General features: G+C 41.9%; 1 protein-coding gene across 2 annotated transcripts in view; it reads right to left on the bottom strand.

The window, feature by feature from the left end:
- Positions 1–13,048: 13,048 nt before the first annotated feature.
- PLS3 (plastin 3) overlaps positions 13,049–21,782 on the bottom strand; it is a 118,386-nt gene continuing 109,652 nt past the window's right edge. For both annotated transcript variants that reach the window (XM_056125765.1, XM_056125764.1), the window contains 5 exons: positions 19,313–19,427; positions 18,684–18,817; positions 17,380–17,503; positions 17,037–17,161; positions 13,049–14,373 (listed from right to left, as the gene is read on the bottom strand). In XM_056125765.1, the coding sequence (XP_055981740.1) occupies positions 14,241–14,373; positions 17,037–17,161; positions 17,380–17,503; positions 18,684–18,817; positions 19,313–19,427 (631 nt within the window). In that variant the 3' untranslated portion in view covers positions 13,049–14,240. The remainder of the gene's footprint in view (positions 14,374–17,036; positions 17,162–17,379; positions 17,504–18,683; positions 18,818–19,312; positions 19,428–21,782) is intronic.

Consider the following 21,782-nt stretch of genomic DNA (forward strand, 5'->3'; position numbering starts at 1 on the left):
AGTTTTACCAGATACTGGTGACCTCTGAAATTGTTTAAATTCACAGGAAAGTAAAGCCTAGCTGTGTGAAAGCCAGACCAACTCTGATGTCAGGGGCAAATTAATTTTTCCTTTTCTCATTTGTGATCTTGGGTTCTGAGACGGGACACTGGTGATGCCGTTTAACTGCATCTTCCATAGAGTTTAAATCTATGTCTGTCAAATCCTATAGACAGGCCCTTTCAGGAAACATAATAAGCATCTGTACAGTTTTGAAATAAAATTTTGAAACCACAGAGCAAGTGTGAAACAGAGTTCAAACTCAAGAAAGAGCCTGTAGGATTTTATAAAGACCTATCTGAAGGAACTTTTATTTTCGTGTATATTGACTGTCCTGCACAAGCAATACAGAATGTATTATACTTGACTTCTCTAATATTTAAAAGCAAGCACATATACAAATTTACCTATGGATCTTAGAACAAAAGTAAAACCCACAATACAAATCTAGATATCAGGAAAATGATCATTAAATGATGCAGTTCTCAGGAGCTCTGGGAAGTTTGGAGAAATCAGTGCTTTTCTGTACATGCATCAGTGCTTAGAATTGACCCCATTTCTTTGTAAAACCATATTTGCTATCATGGAAACCTGTGATTTCTACAGTTACCTCTTTCAACCATCCATGAAGGTTATTCAGGAGACAGACTCTGCTGTTGGAGAACATTGAGTTGTCCTTGTTCCTCCCTCAGGGAGCTTAGGTTTGTTGAGTTACTCCCACAACAGTGCCCCTGAGACACACCCAATTCCGTCAAGCACTAATAATCCTATATTGCTTTTCCCTTTCCTTTATGTCACTTGCATGGTTTTTTTTAGCAATGACTTTAGACAGTTCATGCTATGCTTTGTAACATGGGAGTTAATTGACTCCAAAATAATATTTACTCCTGGGCATCCATATTAAGCCTCAGTTTCCCTTAGCTCTCCAAAAGCAGGGTCTCAATGAAGGAACTGGATGGACCCAGGGCAAGCTGTAAGCTACCGTGCATCAAAAGGGGACAAGCTAAGCATCATAAGTTTGATAAGTTAAGAGCATGGTCATGAGACAAACTCTGTAATGGCCTAAGTAGAAGTAACTGAATAATGACCCTGCTGGGGTTAGGAAAGGCTAACCTGACCTGAGGACTGTGGTCTTGGATATATAGCGAGATGTCCCCAGGAAGTACCTTTAAGCTTAATATATCTCTTACTGCATTCATACAAAATGACTAGAAATATAAGAAGTAAATTTACTATGATTGTTTAAATGGATTACTAGCTGAGGAAAGGAGAAAGCAATACATCTTGAAAGGAATCCTGCCCTTGAGCGGATCTCTTAGTAATCTGGAGTGCTGAACCCTCAGCTGAGATTTTGCCCTTGAGTTAATCTCCTGGAACTTCCCCTGAAGGAATGGCTTTACATCTGTTTGTTGTTATGACAATGTTCAACCCCACCTATGTGCACCCCACCTTTCACGATTTCTATATAACTATTCTGTAAGAGAGTGGGGACTATGATGAAGATAAGGACTAGACAGTGACTAGAGGGTAGAGGACTTTGAGGTGTATGAGGAAACTAGGATGATTGAACTATGATTGGGACTATGACCAAAACAATGACTAAGATTGTGCTTTAAAGGAGAGAGAAATAAACCAAACCAACTACCAACGAGCCTGGGGCCCAGTTCCTATTTTTCCATTCCCCAGTTCCCTGGTCCTTCATCCTTCATCTGGTCAGGGGAGGCGGCTCTCGGCCATTGAACACTTGTGTCCCATGCACCCCCTTCTTTTCTTTGGAAACTCACACTCTGCCAGAAAAACAAGAATGACTTCCATAAGTCTATTCCATCATAATTTATTTTGAATTCAATCTTCACATTGGTGTTAACTTACATGCACACCACACACACACACATACACACACACACACACACACACACACACACACACGTGACTTCACAGTAAAATGAGAATGGGCACTTAGTCCTGACTTTAGTGTGTGAGATACAAATAGAACATATAGGAAATGAATGCAAATTAAATATAGGAATGTCTTCAGATACTTAAAATATCAAAAAATAGGTTATTTGTAAAAAACTATCCATGAGAATGAACAAACAACCAAATAATGTAGGGAAGGAGATCCATCATCATCAACCTAATAGGTAATAAAACATTTCCACTGATGTGGGCTTGAAGTGTTACAATATCAAAAATGGACAAATCACAGTATAACATAACTCACTTTTGACTTAAGCTATAAATCTGAAGCACCATATCTTCTCCCTATGGACTGCAGCTAGAGAGTGAAAGGCAGATCTTCCCAGAACCATTCCTTTTTTGTCAGTTTCTTTGAAATTGAGAATATATGCTTTGCATCCTACCTTTGAGTCAAAACTTTAAACCCTATCTGGTCCCTTTTATCTCCAATCAAACTTAAAATCACAGGTAAACTTGTCACAGCCAAAGCATGACTTTTCACTCTGAGGATTTTGTTGACGACCACTCCCCTACCTCACCTTCTCCCTCATAAACACTTGAAACAGGCAGACTTTCTGCCAACGACCTTCAAACCTTCACCTTTCTCACTCTGGTGGTGTGCATGGTATAGCAGCAATGCAAGTAAAAAATAATCTGTAATATACTGTAAAAAATAGAACAAATTTTTTGACCTAGACTTTCAGGGCTAGAGATAGTACAGCAGTAGGGCACTTGCCTTGCATGCGGCTGACCTGGATTTGATCCCTGGTATCCCTGACTACTACCAGGAGTGATCCTTGAATGCAGAATAAACATTGAACACCGCTGAGTGTGGCCCAAAATCAAAAAAGAAAAAAAAATCAGCAACAAAAAAACAAAACAAATGCCCAAAGGTGACAGAAATTGAGAAAATTGTCTTTGTCATTGACTGAAGACACACAGAACAAGATAAGCAGAACTCTCTGAGACCTTGGACTCCAGGCTCAACGGACCCAGGGACAGAGATTCTCTGCTTGCTCCCACCAACCACAGGTGACAAAGGGATTATAATCAGGAGCCCCACCCTACCCTGCCCTGTCTGCTTCTACCAATCACTAGAGACCCAGGGATCGGATTGCACACAGAAGACCCACCCTACCCCTACCGGGACCAGATAAATACCCCACTGGCAGACCTCCACTACCGACACTACCTCCACTACCCAGCTGCCGCCACACTCCAGGACGCTTTCCCGACCAGCTTCGTGGCCACGCGACAGACCATAAGACACTAAATACTCATCTTCTGTAATTGCCGTACCATATTTGATAGGGTTCAAATATGGTACACCTACGAGGGTGATTAGACATGGCCCCAAAAGCTTCTATCCCTCTCGGAAAGACTGGCAAGCTACCAAGAGTATTCCGCCTGCACGGCAGAGCCTGGCAAGCTATCCGTTGTGCATTCCATATGCCAAAACCAGTAATTACAATGGGTCTCATTCACCTAACCCTGAAGGCTTCACCGACATGGCAGCACTGAGGAGGATGAGAAAGGAGAGGCCGATAAAATCTCAAGGCCAAACTAGGCTGCCACAACGAAGGAAGACAAAAATGATCGTCTGTACTTTCAATGCACGTACGCTAGCATCAGATGCATCCATCGAGGACCTGATGGTACAAGCGCAAAAGATCAAGTACGACATCATTGGTCTGACCGAGACAAGAAGGCACCAATCTCATCATGACATTTTCGACACTGGAGAAGAATTTTTCCTCGGAACAAGCGATAAAAGAGGTGTTGGAGGCGTCGGTGTCCTTGTCAACACAAACTTGGCCAAGAGCATTGATACATTCGAATGCCTAACAACCCGAATCGGATGTTTACATTGGAATAGATGTGGCTCACTGCCTGCAGTTACTATCTTCGTTGTCTACACACCAACATCTCATTATGACGAAAGAGAAATTGAGAAGTTCTACATGGAGCTGGAGAAGTTCTATAAAGAAGACCACACCTTCTACAAGATCATTGTGGGTGATTTTAATGCCAAGATAGGACTGAGAAGATCAGCTGAAGAACTTCACATCGGGACCCATGGCCTAGAATGGAACGAACAGGGTGAGAGACTGTCTGAGTTCATCATGTTGACCAAGACCATCCATGGTAACTCACAGTTCCAGAAGGCTGAATCTAAACGTTGGACATGGGAATCTCCCGGTGGAGGATTCCACAATGAAATAGACCACATCATATTCAATCGACGGTTTTGCCTGACTGATGTCGCTGTTGTCCCAAAATTCCAAACGGGATCGGACCACCGTCTCCTTCGTGCAAAATTCTACTTCACAGAGCGGGGAGAAAGGGCTGCAAAGTTTAAAAAGATAACTCCCAGAACGACCACCAACTGGGAGCTCTTTGGCACTATTGCAGAAACATGGGAAGACGCCATTGTTGACAACATTGACAAGGAATACAATCGACTGGTTCAGCACCTCCTTGATTGTGCGAGGAACGCCAAGAGAGAGATAGCCACAAAAAAAGCCTGTCTTCGAAAACTTGAGCTTATTCGCCAACGTGGTTTGGCGCATGCCTCAGGCAACCACAAGCTAACATCTGAGCTCGCAAAGCAGTACAGAGATGCGATCAAAGAAGACCTCAAAGAGAGAAGAGCAGAAGTGCTGGTAGATGCAGCAGAAGCCGGGAAAAGTATTTGTAACGCCCGCCTGTCCTTTGCCAACTACAAGACCAAGATGACTGCCTCCGACGTCCTGATGGATCTATCACATCCTCCAGAACGGCAATGGAGATTATCCATGACTTCTACTCAAATCTCTTCGATAGCCATGTCCACTTGCCGACATACCAAATTCCACAGGATGGATATGTCATTCCCAATGTTCTCCCTTCTGAAATCCAACACGCCATTTCGTCAGTAAAGAAACAAACAGCACCCGGCCCAGACAAGGTCAGACCTGAACACCTGAAGAACCTGCCGTCAGTACTCATCAATACACTGGCTCGGCTCTTCACATGCTACCTGTCTGAATGCAAGGTTCCGTCCCAATGGAAAACCAGCAGGACTGTACTGCTGTTCAAGAAGGGAGACATCCATGACATTGGCAACTATCGCCCGATCTGCCTATTGTCATCATCTACAAGTTGTTCACTCGAGTCATCCTGAATAGGATTGGCAGAACACTAGATGAAGGACAACCATGTGAGCAAGCCGGGTTCCGCAAAGGATTCAGCACCATTGACCATATCCACACGATAACCAAGCTCATTGAGGTTTCTCGAGAGTTCAAGATGCCGCTCTGTCTAACGTTCATTGATTTAAAGAAGGCCTTTGATTCTGTTGAGACGGAAGCGGTCATTGAAGCCCTAGCCAATCAGGGCATTCAATCTCAATACATCAAGATCCTCCGTGAACTGTATTACGGATTCACTACCAGGATCTCACCACTCTACAAAGAAGTAATCATCGATGTCAAGAGAGGGGTTCGGCAGGGTGATACCATTTCACCGAAACTCTTCAGTGCCACCCTCAAGAACATCATGCGATGACTGGAATGGGAAGGAATGGGAGTGAAGATAGATAGTCGACAACTACACCACCTCTGCTTTGCTGATGATATTGTTTTAATAACACCAAACATCAGCCAAGCGGCACAAATGCTGGCCGACTTCGACCGTGAGTGTGGAAAGGTCGGACTACAGCTGAATCTCACGAAGACAATGGATGAGGGGACACTGGGACAATGGTGGAGAGAAGTGAACACTCTGGTGGAGGGTGGGGTGCTGGGATGCTTTATGCATGAAACCCTACCATTAACAGCATTGTTAATGGTGCCTAAAATAAAATTTGCAAAGTAAATAAAAACAAAAGAAGAGATATACCACACGTATGGATTGGCAGAGTCAGCAAAAGCAAAGATGTTCAGTCTGTACAAGTAGATCTAAAGATTTCACAAATCTAGACAATGACAACAAAAAATTGAATATAGAAAAATTATCCTAAAATGTGTATTAAAATACCAAGACCCAAATAAAACATCTTTTTTGTTTCTTGTTGGGTATGGCCCCCACCTGGCAGTGCTCAGAGGCTGCTCTGTGCTCAGGAGTGACCACTGACCATACTGAGGTGGGGGACCATATGTGGTGTTAGGGGTTGAACCAGCATGGGTTACTTTACCTCACAAGCCTTACCTCTTGTACCATCTCTCGGGATCCTAAAACAACTTAGAGGCAAGGGGAGCAGAGTAATAGTACAGCAGGTAGTATGTGCCTTGCATGTGGCCTACCTGGGTTTGATCCTGTCACCACATATAGTCCACTGAGCCCACTAGGAGTGATCCCTAAGTGCAGAGCCAGGAGTAAACCCTGAATATAGCCTTGGAAGGAGTCACTTTATTCATTTAAGTTTTTCACATAGCTATAGTAGTGAAGATGGTGTGGTATTGACAGAAGATACAAATTGATGGAGTGCAATAGAGAACCCATAGAACAAATAAACCCAGTAGTTCAGATGAATGGTGATAGATGTAGCTACAAAAGGGGAACAACAGGATTGATGGGGTAGTATATGAGTTAAGGTGTTTGCTTTGCCTTTGACAGATCCTGGTTTGATCCCAACATTGCCTATGGCCCCAGGAACAGCCAAAGCAAAATCCAGAGTAGCCCTCCATAATTCTGGATGTAGCCCAAATCCTAACCCCCTAAAAATCAGAGGGAGTACCAAGAAGTATTTTTTTCTTGGCAATGCTCAGGAATTACTTCCAGCTCTGCACTCAGGAATTACTCCTGGTGGTGCTTGGGGACCATGTGGGATGCTGGGGATTGAACCTGGGTCAGCTGTGGGCAAGGCAAACACCCTACTCGCTGTACTATTGCTACAGCTCCAGTATCAAGGATTATTGATTGTGGCAATTATTCCAAGAATCTACACATGAAACAAATGCTCAGATTTAAACCCATGTGTAGGTGTACAAAGAAGCACATATAAAATTGGTGATGTATGAGTAAGCTCTTTGGGTTTAACTACTGTCAATTTCCTGGGTTATATTTACCACATATTTTCAATTTACTCTTTTTTTCTTTCTCCTGTTTTTTACACTGATAAATCATCAACATGTAACATAGTGGTTTCATATTAATTTCATTGTGCAGCATAGTGATTTGTATATATTGTCTAATGTGATCACAAGTCTAGTTAACAATCTTCCCTTAAAAAAGTTAACAATTTTTTCTTGTGATGAGAACTTTTAAGAACTTTTCATTATCTTTTTTCCTAAATTTTGTTTTATTTCTATAAAGTTGTCCACAATAATTCATTAAACTTAATATTTTTTAAATTTTTTTCATTTCATTTCATTTCATCATCCTGTTATTCGTCGATTTCCTCGAGCAGGCCCCAGTAACGTCTTTTTCATCCTAGCCCTGAGATTATATTCAAGGCTCTTTAGGAGAATGAGACCCAATGCAGAATAGTTCAGCCCTTTTGGAAAACAGTGTGGATGATTCTCAAAAAATTAGAAATTGAGCTCCCATTTGACCCAGCAATACCACTCCTGGGAATATATCCCGGACAGGCAAAAAAGTACAGTCGAAATGACATCTACACTTCTATGTTCATTGCTGCACTGTCCACAATAGCCAAAATCTGGAAAAAACCTGAGTGCCTGAGAACAGATGACTGGTTGAAGAAACTTTGGCACATCTACACAAATGGAGTACTATGTAGAAAGATTGCATACATCTGGGGAATGTACAGTAACAAAATGGGAGACTAACTCCCAAGAATAGCCGAGATAAGTACCAGGAGGTTCACTCCATGGCTTGGAGGCCAGCCTCACATGCTAGGGGAAAAGGCAGTTCAGATAGAGAAGGGAGCACCAAATAAAGGTTCTCTCAGCAGAGTCCTAGAGCTTTTAATTTTTTTTAAAAATTAAAAAAAATTTTATTAGTGAAACACCAAGAGGTACAGTTGTAGACGTAGAAATTTTTGTGCTTGGGTTTCAATTATACAATGATCAAGTACCCATCCCTCCACCAGTGCCCATTCTCCACCTCCAATGCTCCCAGAATCCCTCCCATCCTCCCATCTCCCCCCATCCCACCCCACCCCTGTGTCAGGGCATTCCCTTTTGTTTTCTCTCTCCTGTTGGTTGCTGTGGTTTGCAAAAGAAGCATTGAGTGGCAATCATGCTCCATCTATAGTCTACTTTCAGCATGCATCTCTCATCCTGGGAGGATCCTCCCAACACCCTTTATTTGGTGCTCCCTTCTCTATCTGAACTGCCTTTTCCCCTAGAATATGAGGCTGGCCTCCAACCCATGGAGTGAACCTCCTGGTACTTATCTCGGCTATTCTTGGGAGTTAGTCTCCCATTTTGTTACTGTACATTCCCCAGATGTATGCAATCTTTCTATGTCTGTCCCTCTCTCTCTGACTCATTTCATTTAGCATGATACTTTCCACATAGTACCACTTATATGTAAATTTCATGACTTCATCTTTTCTAACAGCTACATAGTACTCCATTGTGTAGATGTACCAAAGTTTCTTCAACCAGTCATCTGTTCTCAGGCACTCAGGTTTTTTCCAGATTTTGGCTATTGTGGACAGTGCAGCAATGAACATAGAAGTGTAGATGTCATTTCGACTGTACTTTTTTGCCTCTCCGGGATATATTCCCAGGAGTGGTATTGCTAGGTCAAATGGGAGCTCAATTTCTAATTTTTTGAGAATTGTCCATACTGTTTTCCAAAAGGGCTGAACTATTCTGCATTCCCACCAGCAATGAAGCAGGGTCCCTTCTCGCCACATCCACGCCAACACTGGTTGCTTTTGTTCTTTTGGATGTGGGCCAGTCTCTGTGTTGTAAAATGATATCTCATTATTGTTTTGATATGCATCTCCCTGATGATTAATGATGTAGAGCATTTTCTCATGTGCGTTTTAGTAATTCAGATTTCTACTTGAGAAAGTTTCTGTTCATTTTGTTGCCCCATTTTTTGATGGGGTTGCATGTTTTCTTCTTGTGGAGTTCAAGCAGTACTTTGTATATCCTTAAGTGAGTTGGATGATCTTCACGCTCTTTTCAGCACAGAGAGAAAAATAGGAGCCATGGCTTTTACCTGTTGTTTTTATGTATCGTGATTAACAGAGTGATGTGACTGCAACACTGACGAAATGTTTTTTAATTATTAGTGACCTGTAAGTTGCTTTGTGTTTGTGGCGGACACCATGGTTTACAAACAGTTATTAGTAAGGTTTCAAGCATGAAATATTACAGCTCCACTCACCCTCCACCATTGTCCCAGTGTCCCTCATCAACACCTCTCCCCATGGTAAGCTTCCTAATGAAGACAAGTTCTCAGTTTCTGTTGCCTTTGGGCATTTGCTATACCCACTATTCTCTTTCTTCATATCTCACATATAAGAGATCATTCTGGGGGTATGGTGCCGCCAGCAGGTCAATCTGTACCTGTGAGGCAAGTGCATCAGCAGCCTGATGGCACCTTCAGACTTCAAGATTCCCCAAAATTGCTGCTGTGCCTTTGGTAAACTTGGGACAAAGTTTACCAAGAACGTAAATGGCCAAAAGTTAGGTATGTGGGAGACACACCCACAAACCACCTCTGGCTCAGCTATATAATTGGAAGCATGGCCTCTCTGGTTCCTGATCGAACTGCATAACGGCCATGATTCCAGAGACTCAGAAACAAATTTCGGAATCCAGCGACTTTTGGCAGAAATGCGTCCGGTCCCTGCAATAGGTTACCGGCGCCAGGCCATCCCAGGTGGGAATAGGTTTCGTGCCTTGGCCTGTTCCCCCTGGCAGCCCAGTGGCCGCCATCCTCCAGAGACCACTGGACAGTCAGGTTTAAGCCAGCAGTGACGAGACACACGGGTCCTCACGGGTTGGGGGTGGAGCACTCCCTTTTTTCCCTGCCCCAAGGAGACCCTGAGTCGCTGCCCACAAAAGGCCTCTGACTCCTGATCAAGCTGCTGAATGACCATGATCCAAGAGACTCAGGAACAAATCTTGGAACCCAAGTTTTGGCCGAAATCCCTCCAGATTTAATTGTTAAAATTTCAGAATTTCAAAATTGCGCGGCCACTACTGCAGCTTTGCGACATCATGTTATTCATAACCAGCAATAGAAAACAAACTGTCTACTGTTGCCTTTTTGGCAGATCTGAGTGTTGGGGTAAAATCCGAAATAATAATAGTGGGTCTGGTTTCGAAATACTGAATGTAATCAAAGTAGAGAGAGAGTAATGTGGAAATCATCTGCCCCACAGGTAGGGGGAGGGTGTGGGATGGGGGTATACTGGGGTTTTTGGTGGTGGAGAATGGGCACTGGTGAAGGTACGGGTCTTTCCTTGTATGACCGAGACTTAAACCCGAAAGCTTTGTAACTGCTCTCACAGTGATTCAATAAAATAATACATATTTTTAAAAAAGAGATCATTCTGTGTCTGTCCCTCTTTTTTTGTTGTTGTGGAGGTCATACGTTACACCTAGTGGTTCTCAGGGCTTACTTCTTGCTCTGAATTCGGGTCACTTTTGGGGGTGCTCTGGGAACTCAAGCTAGGTTGGCCAAGTTGGTCTAAGTCAAGTGCCCGACTTTAAAGATACCTTAGTAAAATTTTAGAAATTTTAAGTTTAGACCACATAGAGATTAATATGTAATCCTGGAGTTCTAAAACTGCTACTGTAGTTGTGTAGGAGAATGTTCTTGAGGTGCTTCTGAGTGAATACTCTTTTGTAAGTGAAATGATAGTTTTTACTGAATGAAACTTGCTTACAAAGAGTGTAAGGAGATAATGGGAGAAGATATGTATTCAAGAGAGAACACGGGCTTCTCCAGAAAGTAAAAAAGTAAGCAAAAGTATACAGAGACAAAAAAGTAAGATACATGTTCAAGAGACACAGAAGAATCTCAGAACTGAGCAGCTCGCTGTAGAGATGCCTCTGGACTTTGTGCCAGGCCAATTTCACTGGAGTGCCTCCGATAGGAGCAGGCGTCATCCCTCCACCTGCCCCCTAGGAACCCCGGGGGCCACCAACTTCTAGAACCCAATGAGAAGCCCAGGTACTCAGGATTATTGATGGCAAACACCAGGCCTCAAGGGATAGGGGATGTATGGGATCCTGCAGGTCACGCCCACTAACTGCTATTAAACTCCTTAACGGCCATGATCCTGAGATCCACAAAAGAATCTCTGAACAGAACAGCTCGCTGAAGATTTCTCCAGACCCTAATTATCTAAAGTTTTAGAATTCCAGGAGCATGTGGCTGTGGTGCAACATCTTATGCTATTTATAACAAGCAACACAAAATAACTTATCCAGCACTTGCCTTTTCTTTTTTTAACTGAATCACCATGAGATAGTTACAAAGCTTTCATGTTTGAGTTTCATACAATGATCGAACGAACACCCATCCCTCTACCAGTGCAGTTTCCACCACCCATGTACCCAGTATCTCCCCCCCACCAATCCCACCTCTCTACTTGCCTCTATGATAGACAATTTTCCCCGTACTCTCTACTTTTGGACATTTTGGTTTGCAATACAGATACCTTTGTCTACTTTCTGCACACATCTCCCATCCCAAACGATCCCTCCAACCAGTATGGACTTAGTGATTCCTTCTCTATTCCAGTTGCTTTCTCCTCTAGCTCATGAGGCAGGCTACCAACCATGGAGCAATATTCCTGGACCTTGAGTCTACTGTCCTTGGGTGTCAGTCTGATATCATGTTATTTTTATATTCCACAAATGAGTGCATTGCAGCACTGTTCACAATAGCCAGAATCTGGAAACAACCCAAGTGCCCGAGAACAGATGACTGGTTAAAGAAACGCTGGTACATCTACACAGTGAAATACTATACAGCTGTTAGGAAAGATGAAGTCATGAAATTTGCTTATAAGTGGATGGTCATGGAGAGAATCATGCTAAGTGAAATGAGCATCTGTCTTTTTGGCAGGTTTGAATGGTGGTGGGAAAATTCAAAATAATGGTGGCAGGACTGATGTCAAAATATTGAATGTAATCCATTACTGCAAACAACTTTATGAAAATAAAAAATTAAAATAAAAATTTAAAAGCTACATGTTCAAAAGAGAACACGAGCTTGAAGAACAAGCATGAAATATTCTTTATAAATTTAACATGACACCCTCAAACTTCCAAATGGTTCAGAAAAATAAAACACACCCACACAATGCCAAAAGGTTAAAGATTAGTAAATATACGTGGAGAATATAGTGTTCCCTGTAGCACTGTCCTCCCATCGTTCATCAATTTGCTCGAGTGGGCACCAGTAATGTCTCCACTGTGAGACTTGTTACTTTTTTTTAAAGCATATCGAATATGCCACGGGGAGCTTGCCAGGCTCTGCTATGCAGGCAGGATACTCTTGGTAGCTTGCTGGGCTCTCCAGAGGGACTGTAATAATCTAAATTATACACAGGTCAAAAAACTTATTTACTGGAGTGGAGAGATAGTTCATGGATTAAGGTGCTGACCTCAGTTAGATTTCCAGCACTATATATGATCCCGAGTATTACTAGGAATGAAACTTGAGCAGAGAAGAGTAAGTCCTAAGCATTGCCAAGTGGGGCCTATACACCCTCCACCAATCTTTTTTGTTATTTTCCTTATCATCGTAATAGTTTATTTTAACTTAACCTGCCCGCCCCCCCAGCAACAAAGGATTATGCCATCCACAACATCAATGAGGCGAAGAATTCTGCTCTCCTCTCTCATTGTTCAGAGCCCCATTATTCTGGTTTTCTATATATTCTAGAACACTGGAAAAAAATAAAATGGAAAAAAAAAAGAAAAAGGGGGGAGCCGCTTAAGGAAATTTTGATAAATGGGAGAAAACCATTTTACTCAATTGGTAGTATCCTTAATTCCAGGCCATGGAACTTTCAATTTTAACAATTATTTCATAGAGTGTACCATAAAAGTCAGAACACTTGAGGGGGAAAAAAAGGCTGACAAACATCATGCACATACACAAAGGACAAAAGCATGGAGACACTAAGTATTAAGTAAATGCCTTTATTTAAACTAATTCACTGCTACCAGATTACATCACTTTTAAGAATTAGAGTAACATTATGATCTTGAATACTACAGCAAACAGCGTGACAAAAGCAAGAGTATGTTAAGTTCTACATATATATTTTTATATCTTAGTGACCACATCTCCTTGTTTCAGGTGTAAAATTAGAAACTGTATTGTACACTTAGCACACCTGTCCTATTGTATCCTAAGTTCTGAATCCACTCTCTCCTCAAAAGCATCATACTCCAAAGCTTTTTAAATCTAAAGAGAGAGTTTGATGGTACAGGTTTCAAAACAAATAAGCATATAATGACGAAGCATCTTCAAGACAAAATATGTCTATTGTTTACAGCATGGGTGTGAGAGGGAAGATGCAACTTTAAGGTTCATTTTTCCTCTACCTAGATGTGTTTTTTCCTTACTTGATCGCCCCTTAAAAAAGTAGCAAAATCAGCAGTCTTATTTAATGTAATCAAAATATTCTTAAATGTACAAAAAAAGATCATGTAGAAAGAATACTGTAAAAAGATACTAATTTTAAGAATAAAACAATATGAAAAGCTTCTATTACATTCTGCACAGCCAGTTACTTCCGCAAAAATTTTCAGTCAAGTCTTGAACAAAGGATACTCATATCGAAATACCCTCTGGCCACAGTTTTCAATAAGAACTAGCATATTGGAAAGCAAAATTATTGTCTAATAATATTCATATCCAATCATCTAAGTAAGTCCTAAGAGGTTGATACTCTACGAGGGAGAGAGATAACATCAAAACAGCATACAGCAATGGGAGGTGCCAAAAACAGCAATCTATGGAGGGGAGATATACAATTTATTTGGCTGCGAGCACTTTCCAGGCAGGTGTGCATGAACAATGCAACTTGGACTATGGGAAAGAGATGTTTTTCTGAGAATTCTTCCCCTCCCCCAGGCTCTCATGATGAGCTAGTCTGCTTAATAAAACTTAAAGTCCTTTTACACGCTGTTGCCAGCACTTACCACTGCTGGGGCTCAAGCTTGTATGTGGTTTACTTAATACAAATCACAAGGCAGCATCAAAGTGTGAAATGACCAATAGTGCCGAAGACATGAGCACGTCACCTGGCAATAGCTGACTTACTAATCATGCACCTGGGAGCAAGGCTGCTTTTATTCATTTTGGTTATTTTACACTCTCTTCATTCCCCTGCCCATCAAGCATGCAAACACAGTCATAACCATCTTGGGCTTTACTTCCACCAGGTCTTCAGGCAGAGCGTAGACCCTGGCTCCAATTCTTCTAGCCATTGACACTGCATACCTGTTTTATTAGAAAACAAAAGAGAAAGGAAAAGTTCTTGTCAGTCAAGGACAAACAGGAGCCATCTCTGACCTCTTATATAACAAGTTGGGATACAAACCTTCCATTTTGAAAGCTCAAATCAGAACAGTGTCGCTTTTCTATTGCTTCGTCTCTGACATCACTACTATTTTGGTCCATTTTGGGGTCACACCGGTGGTGTTCAGTGCTTATTTCTGTCTGCACTCAGATATCACACTGGTGGACTTGGGGGAATATAAGGGGTTCCGGGGATCAAACCCAGGTGGGTGGCATCCAAGGTAAGTGTTCTACCTGCTGTATTATAGCTCCAGCCCTATGTTTTTGATACTGTTCTTTTTGGGGGGCTTCCCCAGTTGCACTCAGGGACGTGGGGGCTACTTCCCACAATACACATCTTTGTGGTAAGGACCTGGCAGTTGAGTGCTCAGACTCTGAAGTGCTGCAGAGTCTCTAAGGCTATGCCAAGTGCTGGTGTCCAAGGAGACTGCCAAGTGCTAGTGATCTCATGCAAGCTATGAGCACCAGCCCTCTGAGCTACCTCCCTGGAACATTGGTAGTTCTCTGAAGAGATACCAAGTTATTAAGCTCCATTATTTGGGACTACTAATATTAATCCATCCCAATAAGAATCTTGGAGCAGTGAATGAATATGAAAAATACATCTATAAATAAGTAAATAATCAAGGGTCAGAGTGTACAGAGTACAGCAGGAAGGATGCTTGCCCAAGCATTCCATATGGTCACCTGAGCCTGCCAGGAGTGATCCATAAGCACAGAGCAAGGAGTCAGCCCTGAGTATAGCTGGGTGGGGCTCAAAAACCAAAAGGAAAAAGTCAAGTAAGCCCTTCAAATAAAAAACAAACAAACAAACAAACAAAGAGCTGAGATTGACAGTGTAGTCAATGTCGATAATCTCACTGAGTCTATAATAAGATAACAGACACTGCCATGTGATCTTAGAGAACCAGTGCAGAAAAATTACGAGAGGCATAATCCAAGTTGCCGAAGTATACACATCTTCCAAATAAAGCCAAAGAGCAGGACAGTGGGTGAGGTGCTTGCCTCTCATGTGGCTGACACGAGTTTGATCCCTGGCACCACATTTGGTCCTGTATGATCATTGAGCACCGAGCCAGGAGAAAGCCCTGAATACAGTCAGATGTGGCCCAAGACCCTTGCCCCCCAAAAAAGCATACTGCCAAATATTCAGGGGAGATGAGAGAATGTTCATGATATATGGCCAAAGTAGCTAGCCCAAGGAATGGAAAAGATAAATGAAAGAGTGGAAGAAAAAACTGATGCCCCCAGCTGAGAGCACATGGGTTAATACACAAGGCATTTCTAGGTGTGTTTTAATAGAAATCTTAAAAGATTATCAAGATTCTAAAATAAGTATTCAGAGTTCTTTGTATATTGTGGCTATTAACTCTTTAACATTTATGCTACGAATGTCTTTCAAGAAAGGAGAAATGATGTGCAAAGTTTTGCATCAATGTCCTATCGTTGTCCTTTGAAATATGCTGCACAGATTTTCAGTGGCTATGAGTAAAATTTCCACAGAACGCCCATGAAAACAGGTCATAGCCTAGGTGAAAGTAAAAAAAGGTGGAAAAAGACCTCAACGTTGTTAAAATGTAATAAAGCTTTCAGGGCAGGGTCTTCTGCTGAGGGTTAAGTCACAGGCCCTTTTAGAAACCAAGCAAGATAATAAAATCTGACTATGTAGAAAGAGTATAAAAGACATCGTAGGGAACACTTTCTGAAAAAATGTGAAAGGGAGAGAAGAACACCCTAACAGATAACTAGCCTCAGCTCACTTTACTTGCATTAAAACATACAGGACATCATTTCAGCAATGTACTAAAGGAACAATGAACTGAATGAGTACCTACAAGATTAAGCACAAAGCTTGGTCTCACAACTTTTAATTTGATCTTACAAATGTTAATGTTTCCCTATTTCATTGATGAAGAATCTGAGTCTCAGAGGCTGGAGGGATAATACAGTAGGAAAGGCATTGCATTTGGATGAACCCAGTTTGATACCCGGAATCTGATATGGTCCCCAGAGCCCCACCAGGAGTAACTCCTGAGTGCAGAGCAAGACATAACTCCTGAGCATCAATGGGTGTGCTTGCTCCCCAAGAATGAGACTAGGGGCCAGCGCAGATAGGACGTTTGCCTTGTATGTGGGCAAACCAGGTTAGGTCCCCAACATCCCATATGATCCCCAAGCATCATTAGGAGTAATTCCTTAGTGCAGAGCCAAGAGTAACACCTGAGTATAAGAAAATTTTCACTAATGTGTGATGCCTTTTTAAAAAAAAATTGCCTTTAGGTATTTAATACTTCAATGGAAAAAGTTCTGACTGCCCAGAGATTAATATTGTTCCAATGAACTGTTTTAGAATATGGATGCTTTTGCTTTCCTTATTTTTGCAACCTTCTAATTTGTAAAATTTAGTAGAAATTTTGGGATCTTCAAAAGTGAGATGCTATTCTTAGCAATGGAAGCTCTGAGTTCAGGAGCATATGAATACCCTGAAAAATCTGTAAGCCTCAGCATGAGTATACCATTCTTTAAAGACAGAACTTGTGTTTCCTGCCTGTGCTCTCTCCAGAATATTTTAATTTTTCCCTTACTTGGCGTTATTATGCTTGTCATCTTCTGTTAGATTGCCACTTTTAACAAGGTCATAGTTTATGCAACCTGGCTGGATGGCATCAATTAAATCCACAACTGCCAAACTGGAGCTGATTGTCTTGTCCTAGAATAAAAGGAGAACAAATCTGAGACTTCCATAGGAACAAATTAACATGTGATTTACTAATAAAAACTTCTAAAAACAATGCCAGGGAATTAAGAGTATCTGGGTGTTAGCTCTATAAGAATGCTGATGCACAAAGTGACCAAAGATTGTCCTTCCAAGTTAAAGATATTCTCTAGCAATCAGTGATGGATAATCACACATGTAGGAATTTTTACCTTAAAACTCTGAATGGAAGTTGACTTTCCAGCTTCATTCAACGTTCTGTTCACCCAATTTACAATGATGTCATCATTAGCTTTCTGACCATCTCCAAGATCTTCCAGGACATTCAGGGTATATCTAAAGAGCAGGAGAAAAGGTCACTCCATACTTAATAAAACTGCAATCACTAGACAAAAGTTTTTACCTTCCTGGGCTTTATTCCTTCTATCTCCCCAAAACTCAAGGTTGCGATAGTCCCCTGGGCAAAACAATTGAGGTCTTTTAAAATATATCAGGCAAGGAAAGAATATAAAATAGATTTGGGTCTTTTAAATATAGAGGGCGACAGAGGGTAAAATAGAACAGGAAATTATCTTGACTTTACACTATACTAATTGGCTATGTGAAACCCCCCAGCCTTTTCTCTGAATGTGCCCACTAAATGCTAATGTACTTACTAACAGTCCTTGGAATGTCTGTCAAGGTAAAACAATAGCTGACTCAGTATTGGGACAGGGGAGCATACAATATTGAATAAACAGCCAGACAGTGAGACCAAGGATGGCTGCTCAGATGACCCTAAACCTTGGGGAGTCCTTGTATATTTGTTTATTTCCTTATATACCTGTCTCATTCTTTGAGACCAAAATGCCATGATAGGCTCCAGATAGGTTTGTTTGCCTAATATTTTATGGAAAGAGTCATGCTATATAAAATTTTTTCTCATATTTCAAGTATTGCCATGATCTACCCTTTGCGGTATAGTGGTAGTGGAGAAGCTTTCTTGTGCTTTATGAGCAACCTCATACACAATCTGTACAATCCGCTATGCTTTCCAGCATTATAGTTAAGAGACCTTTGTCAAATGAAACCAGCAATCTTTGGTCAGAATTTTTGCACTATACTAATTGGCTATGTGAAATCCCCCAGCCTTTTCTCTGAATGTGCCCACTAAATGCTAATTTTTTCAATTTACTAACAATAAATAAGGCTCTTCTGTCTACATGTAAGGGTTCTTATGGGAAAAAAGAAAAATATTCACAGCTGTGCTGCTTAACTTTCAAGGAGGCATCTATTGCTAAACATCCAACACACACACACACACACACACACACACACACACACACACTCATTCACTCACTCACACACAAGATGTTTCTGAATACTGAAAATTTTAAAGGTGTGTCACTGGCATGTTTACTTAAGTCATGACTAAAAGACAAAAAAAGTTTAAGCGAAAAGGCAAAATGGGAAAAAAAGCAGAAACATCACTAGATCAAAAAACATGTAATAGAGAAAATAAAACCATGTGTCCTACCTTCTCATCAGCTGCCAGACTAAAGCTAATGTCAGGGTTTGGTTCCCATCATTCAGATCTTGCCCTCCAATGCCAACCAGTGAGAACTTGGCAGGATGCTTCCCTAACTCAACAGCATAGTTGCAGTTTTCTAGCTGTAAACACATAAAAGTAAACGGTGAAATATTTTCATTTGCTGGGCCGGAATATAGAATAGCAGTTAAAGAGTGTAGGCCTATCATCCAGCCTGGGTTCTGTATTTGCTCCTGGGTTCGATACCATAAGGTCCCCAGAGCATCTCAGGATGCAGCCCTGGAGGCCCCCTAAGTACCACAGGGTGTGGCCCTGAAGGGCCCCAGCACCTACAGATGCCCAGGTAATACCCCTCATGGGGGGAGGAGCAGCAGCACCGTACCCTCTGGCTCTTGCTTTGAATCACTGACTTGGTTGGACAAAACTTGTCAACAGGGTCCCTGGGCTTCATGAGCCCTGCTTGGGAGCTCTCTCTCAAATTTCTTAGTGCACATCACACAGATGAATGAGACAAAATTTCTGTCTCCAGGAAGATCAGCATCAAGAGTTTGCCATACAAATGAAACATACTGAAAACAAAATAGTTGCTAATCAAGATTTATGGCAACTTGATTTACCTTTTTCATGTTGGCTCCAAGTTTTGGGTATGGAGGTTTATTAACCTTACTCCAGTCAACAGGAACTTTAATTCGTTCATACAACTGTAAGATTACCAGGGCATCTTGCAGGTCACTAATAATTAAAAAACATTTCATCAGTGTTGCAATAACACCGCTCTATTAATCAAGATACATAAAAACAACAGGTAAAAGCCACGGCTCCTATTTTTCTATCTGTGCCGAAAAGAGCATGAAGATCATCCAACTCACTTAAGGATATACAAAATACTGGTTGAACTCCACAAGAAGAAAACATCCAACCCCATCAAAAAATGGGGTGACGTACAGAAAATTTCTCAAAGAAGAAATCCGAATGGCTAATGAATGGTCCTTGCGTTAAACTACGGTGCTATGCCTCCCCAGGAGGGAAAGGGTGTTGCTCCCTTCCACCTTTTTCCCCCCTGGCAGCAAGGTGTCTGCCGCCTCAGAGCTTATTGGAAAGCCAGGTATGAGCCAGCGGTGATGGGGCAACTGCAGTCTCATGGGAAGGGGGATGGTACCAGCACGTCCTTCACGCCCTACCGAGGTCACGAGTTGCCCGCCACAAGCAGCTCTCCGGCACGGCCATGGCTCCAGAGGCAAAAGGACTTATTCCAGAGCCCGACAGCTTGCGGCAGAAAAATGAATGGTCCATGCGTTAAACTATGGTGCCATGCCTCCCCGGGAGGGAAAGGGTGTTGCTCTCTTCTGCCTTTCCTGCCCCCCAGCAGCAAGGTGGCCGCCGCCTCAGAGCTTATAGGAAAGTGAGGTATGAGCCGGCGGTGACGGGGTCATGGGTCAGTCTCATGGGAAGGGGGGGGGCGGTACCAGCTCGTCCTTCACGCCCTACCAAGGTCACGAGTTGCCCCTCACAGGTGGCACTCCGGCACAGCCATAACAACAGACGCACAGAAACCAATCTCATAATTATCTGGCTCTTTGCAGAAATCCAAAATCATTATATGACATTATATGATTCTCATACCAGCTATAGAAAACAAAGTATTTCACAATGCCTTTTCAGCAATTTTGATTGTTGGAAGGGGGGAATTCTAAACAATAATGGTGCATCTTTTGTCAAAATAATGAATGTAATCAATGTAGAGAAGAGTTAAGTAGAAATCATCTGCCTCACAGGCACTGGGAGGGGTGGGAGGGGTTCGTGGTGGGGAAAAATGAGTACTGGTGAACGGAAAGGTGTTTGATCATTGTATGACCAAGACTTAAATCTGAAAGCTTTGTAACTTTTCCCACAGTGATTCAATAAATAAAAATAAGAAGAAAAATACATAAAATTATGAAATAATTAATTAATTAAAAAAGAAATCCTCCAGATGGAACCCCGGTGATCAGGAGCCTTTACAAGCATAGCTCGAGTATGTGGGAACCAGGACTTTTCTTCCAAACCCAATATAGACATCTCCCAATATAGAAAGTGATCAATGGAAAGTAAATCATCCAACGTTTCTCCCTGAAAATCAGGCTAAACTCTTATACAAAACACAACACCCAATAGGAGAGAGAGAACAAAAGGGAATGCCCTGCCACAGAGACAGGGTGGGTTGGGGGGGTTTGGGGGGGTGGGGGGTGGGAGGGATACTGGGATCTGCGGTGGTGGGAAATGGTCACTGGTGGAGGGATGGGTATTCAAAATAAATAAATAAATTTAAAAAAATAAAAAATAAATCCAAATGGCTAAAAGGCACATGAGAAAATGCTCTACATCATTAATCATCAGGGAGATACCGATCAAAACAACAATGAGATATCATTTCACACCACAGAGACTGGCCCACATCCAAAAGAACAAAAGCAACCAGTGTTGGCGTGGATGCGGCAAGAAGGGACCCTGCTTCATTGCTGGTGGGAATGCCGAATAGGGACAGAGAGGCAAGTAATGGGTAAAGTGTGTGTGTGTCTCTGTGTGTGTGTTTTTATGAAAGAATAAAAGTCTGTGATTAGAGAATGGCAGGTGGTGTTCAAAACTGGAATACATGGCTAGAACAAAGGGGAGTGAGGAGGTCCATGTAGAATAGAACATTTCAGGCTGTAAAACTCTATGGATGATCTATTTAAGGTGTTCCTGGTATTCTATTTGAAAATATAAATAAAAATATAGCCCACTCCTAGGGGGGCTATAAAGACACATACATTCTTTCATTTACACACACATATTTTTTTCTTATGTAAAGAAATAGTTTGGAGTTTTATGTATTTAAAAAGTAACAGAAATTGGGCTGGAGAGATAGCACAGCAGGTAGGGCATTTGCCTTGCACTCGGCCAACCCAGGTTCGATTCCCAGCATCCCATATGGTCCCCTGAGCAACGCCAGGAGTAACTTCTGAGTGCAGAGCCAGGAATAACCCCTGTGCATTGCCGGGTGTGACCCAAAAAGCAAAAAAAAAAAAAAAAAAAAAAAAAAAAGTAACAGAAATCATGACTAAAGAT

Source organism: Sorex fumeus, unplaced genomic scaffold (genome assembly GCF_029834395.1).
Source record: "Sorex fumeus unplaced genomic scaffold, SorFum_2.1 ptg000058l, whole genome shotgun sequence".
NCBI classification, from domain to species: domain Eukaryota; kingdom Metazoa; phylum Chordata; class Mammalia; order Eulipotyphla; family Soricidae; genus Sorex; species Sorex fumeus.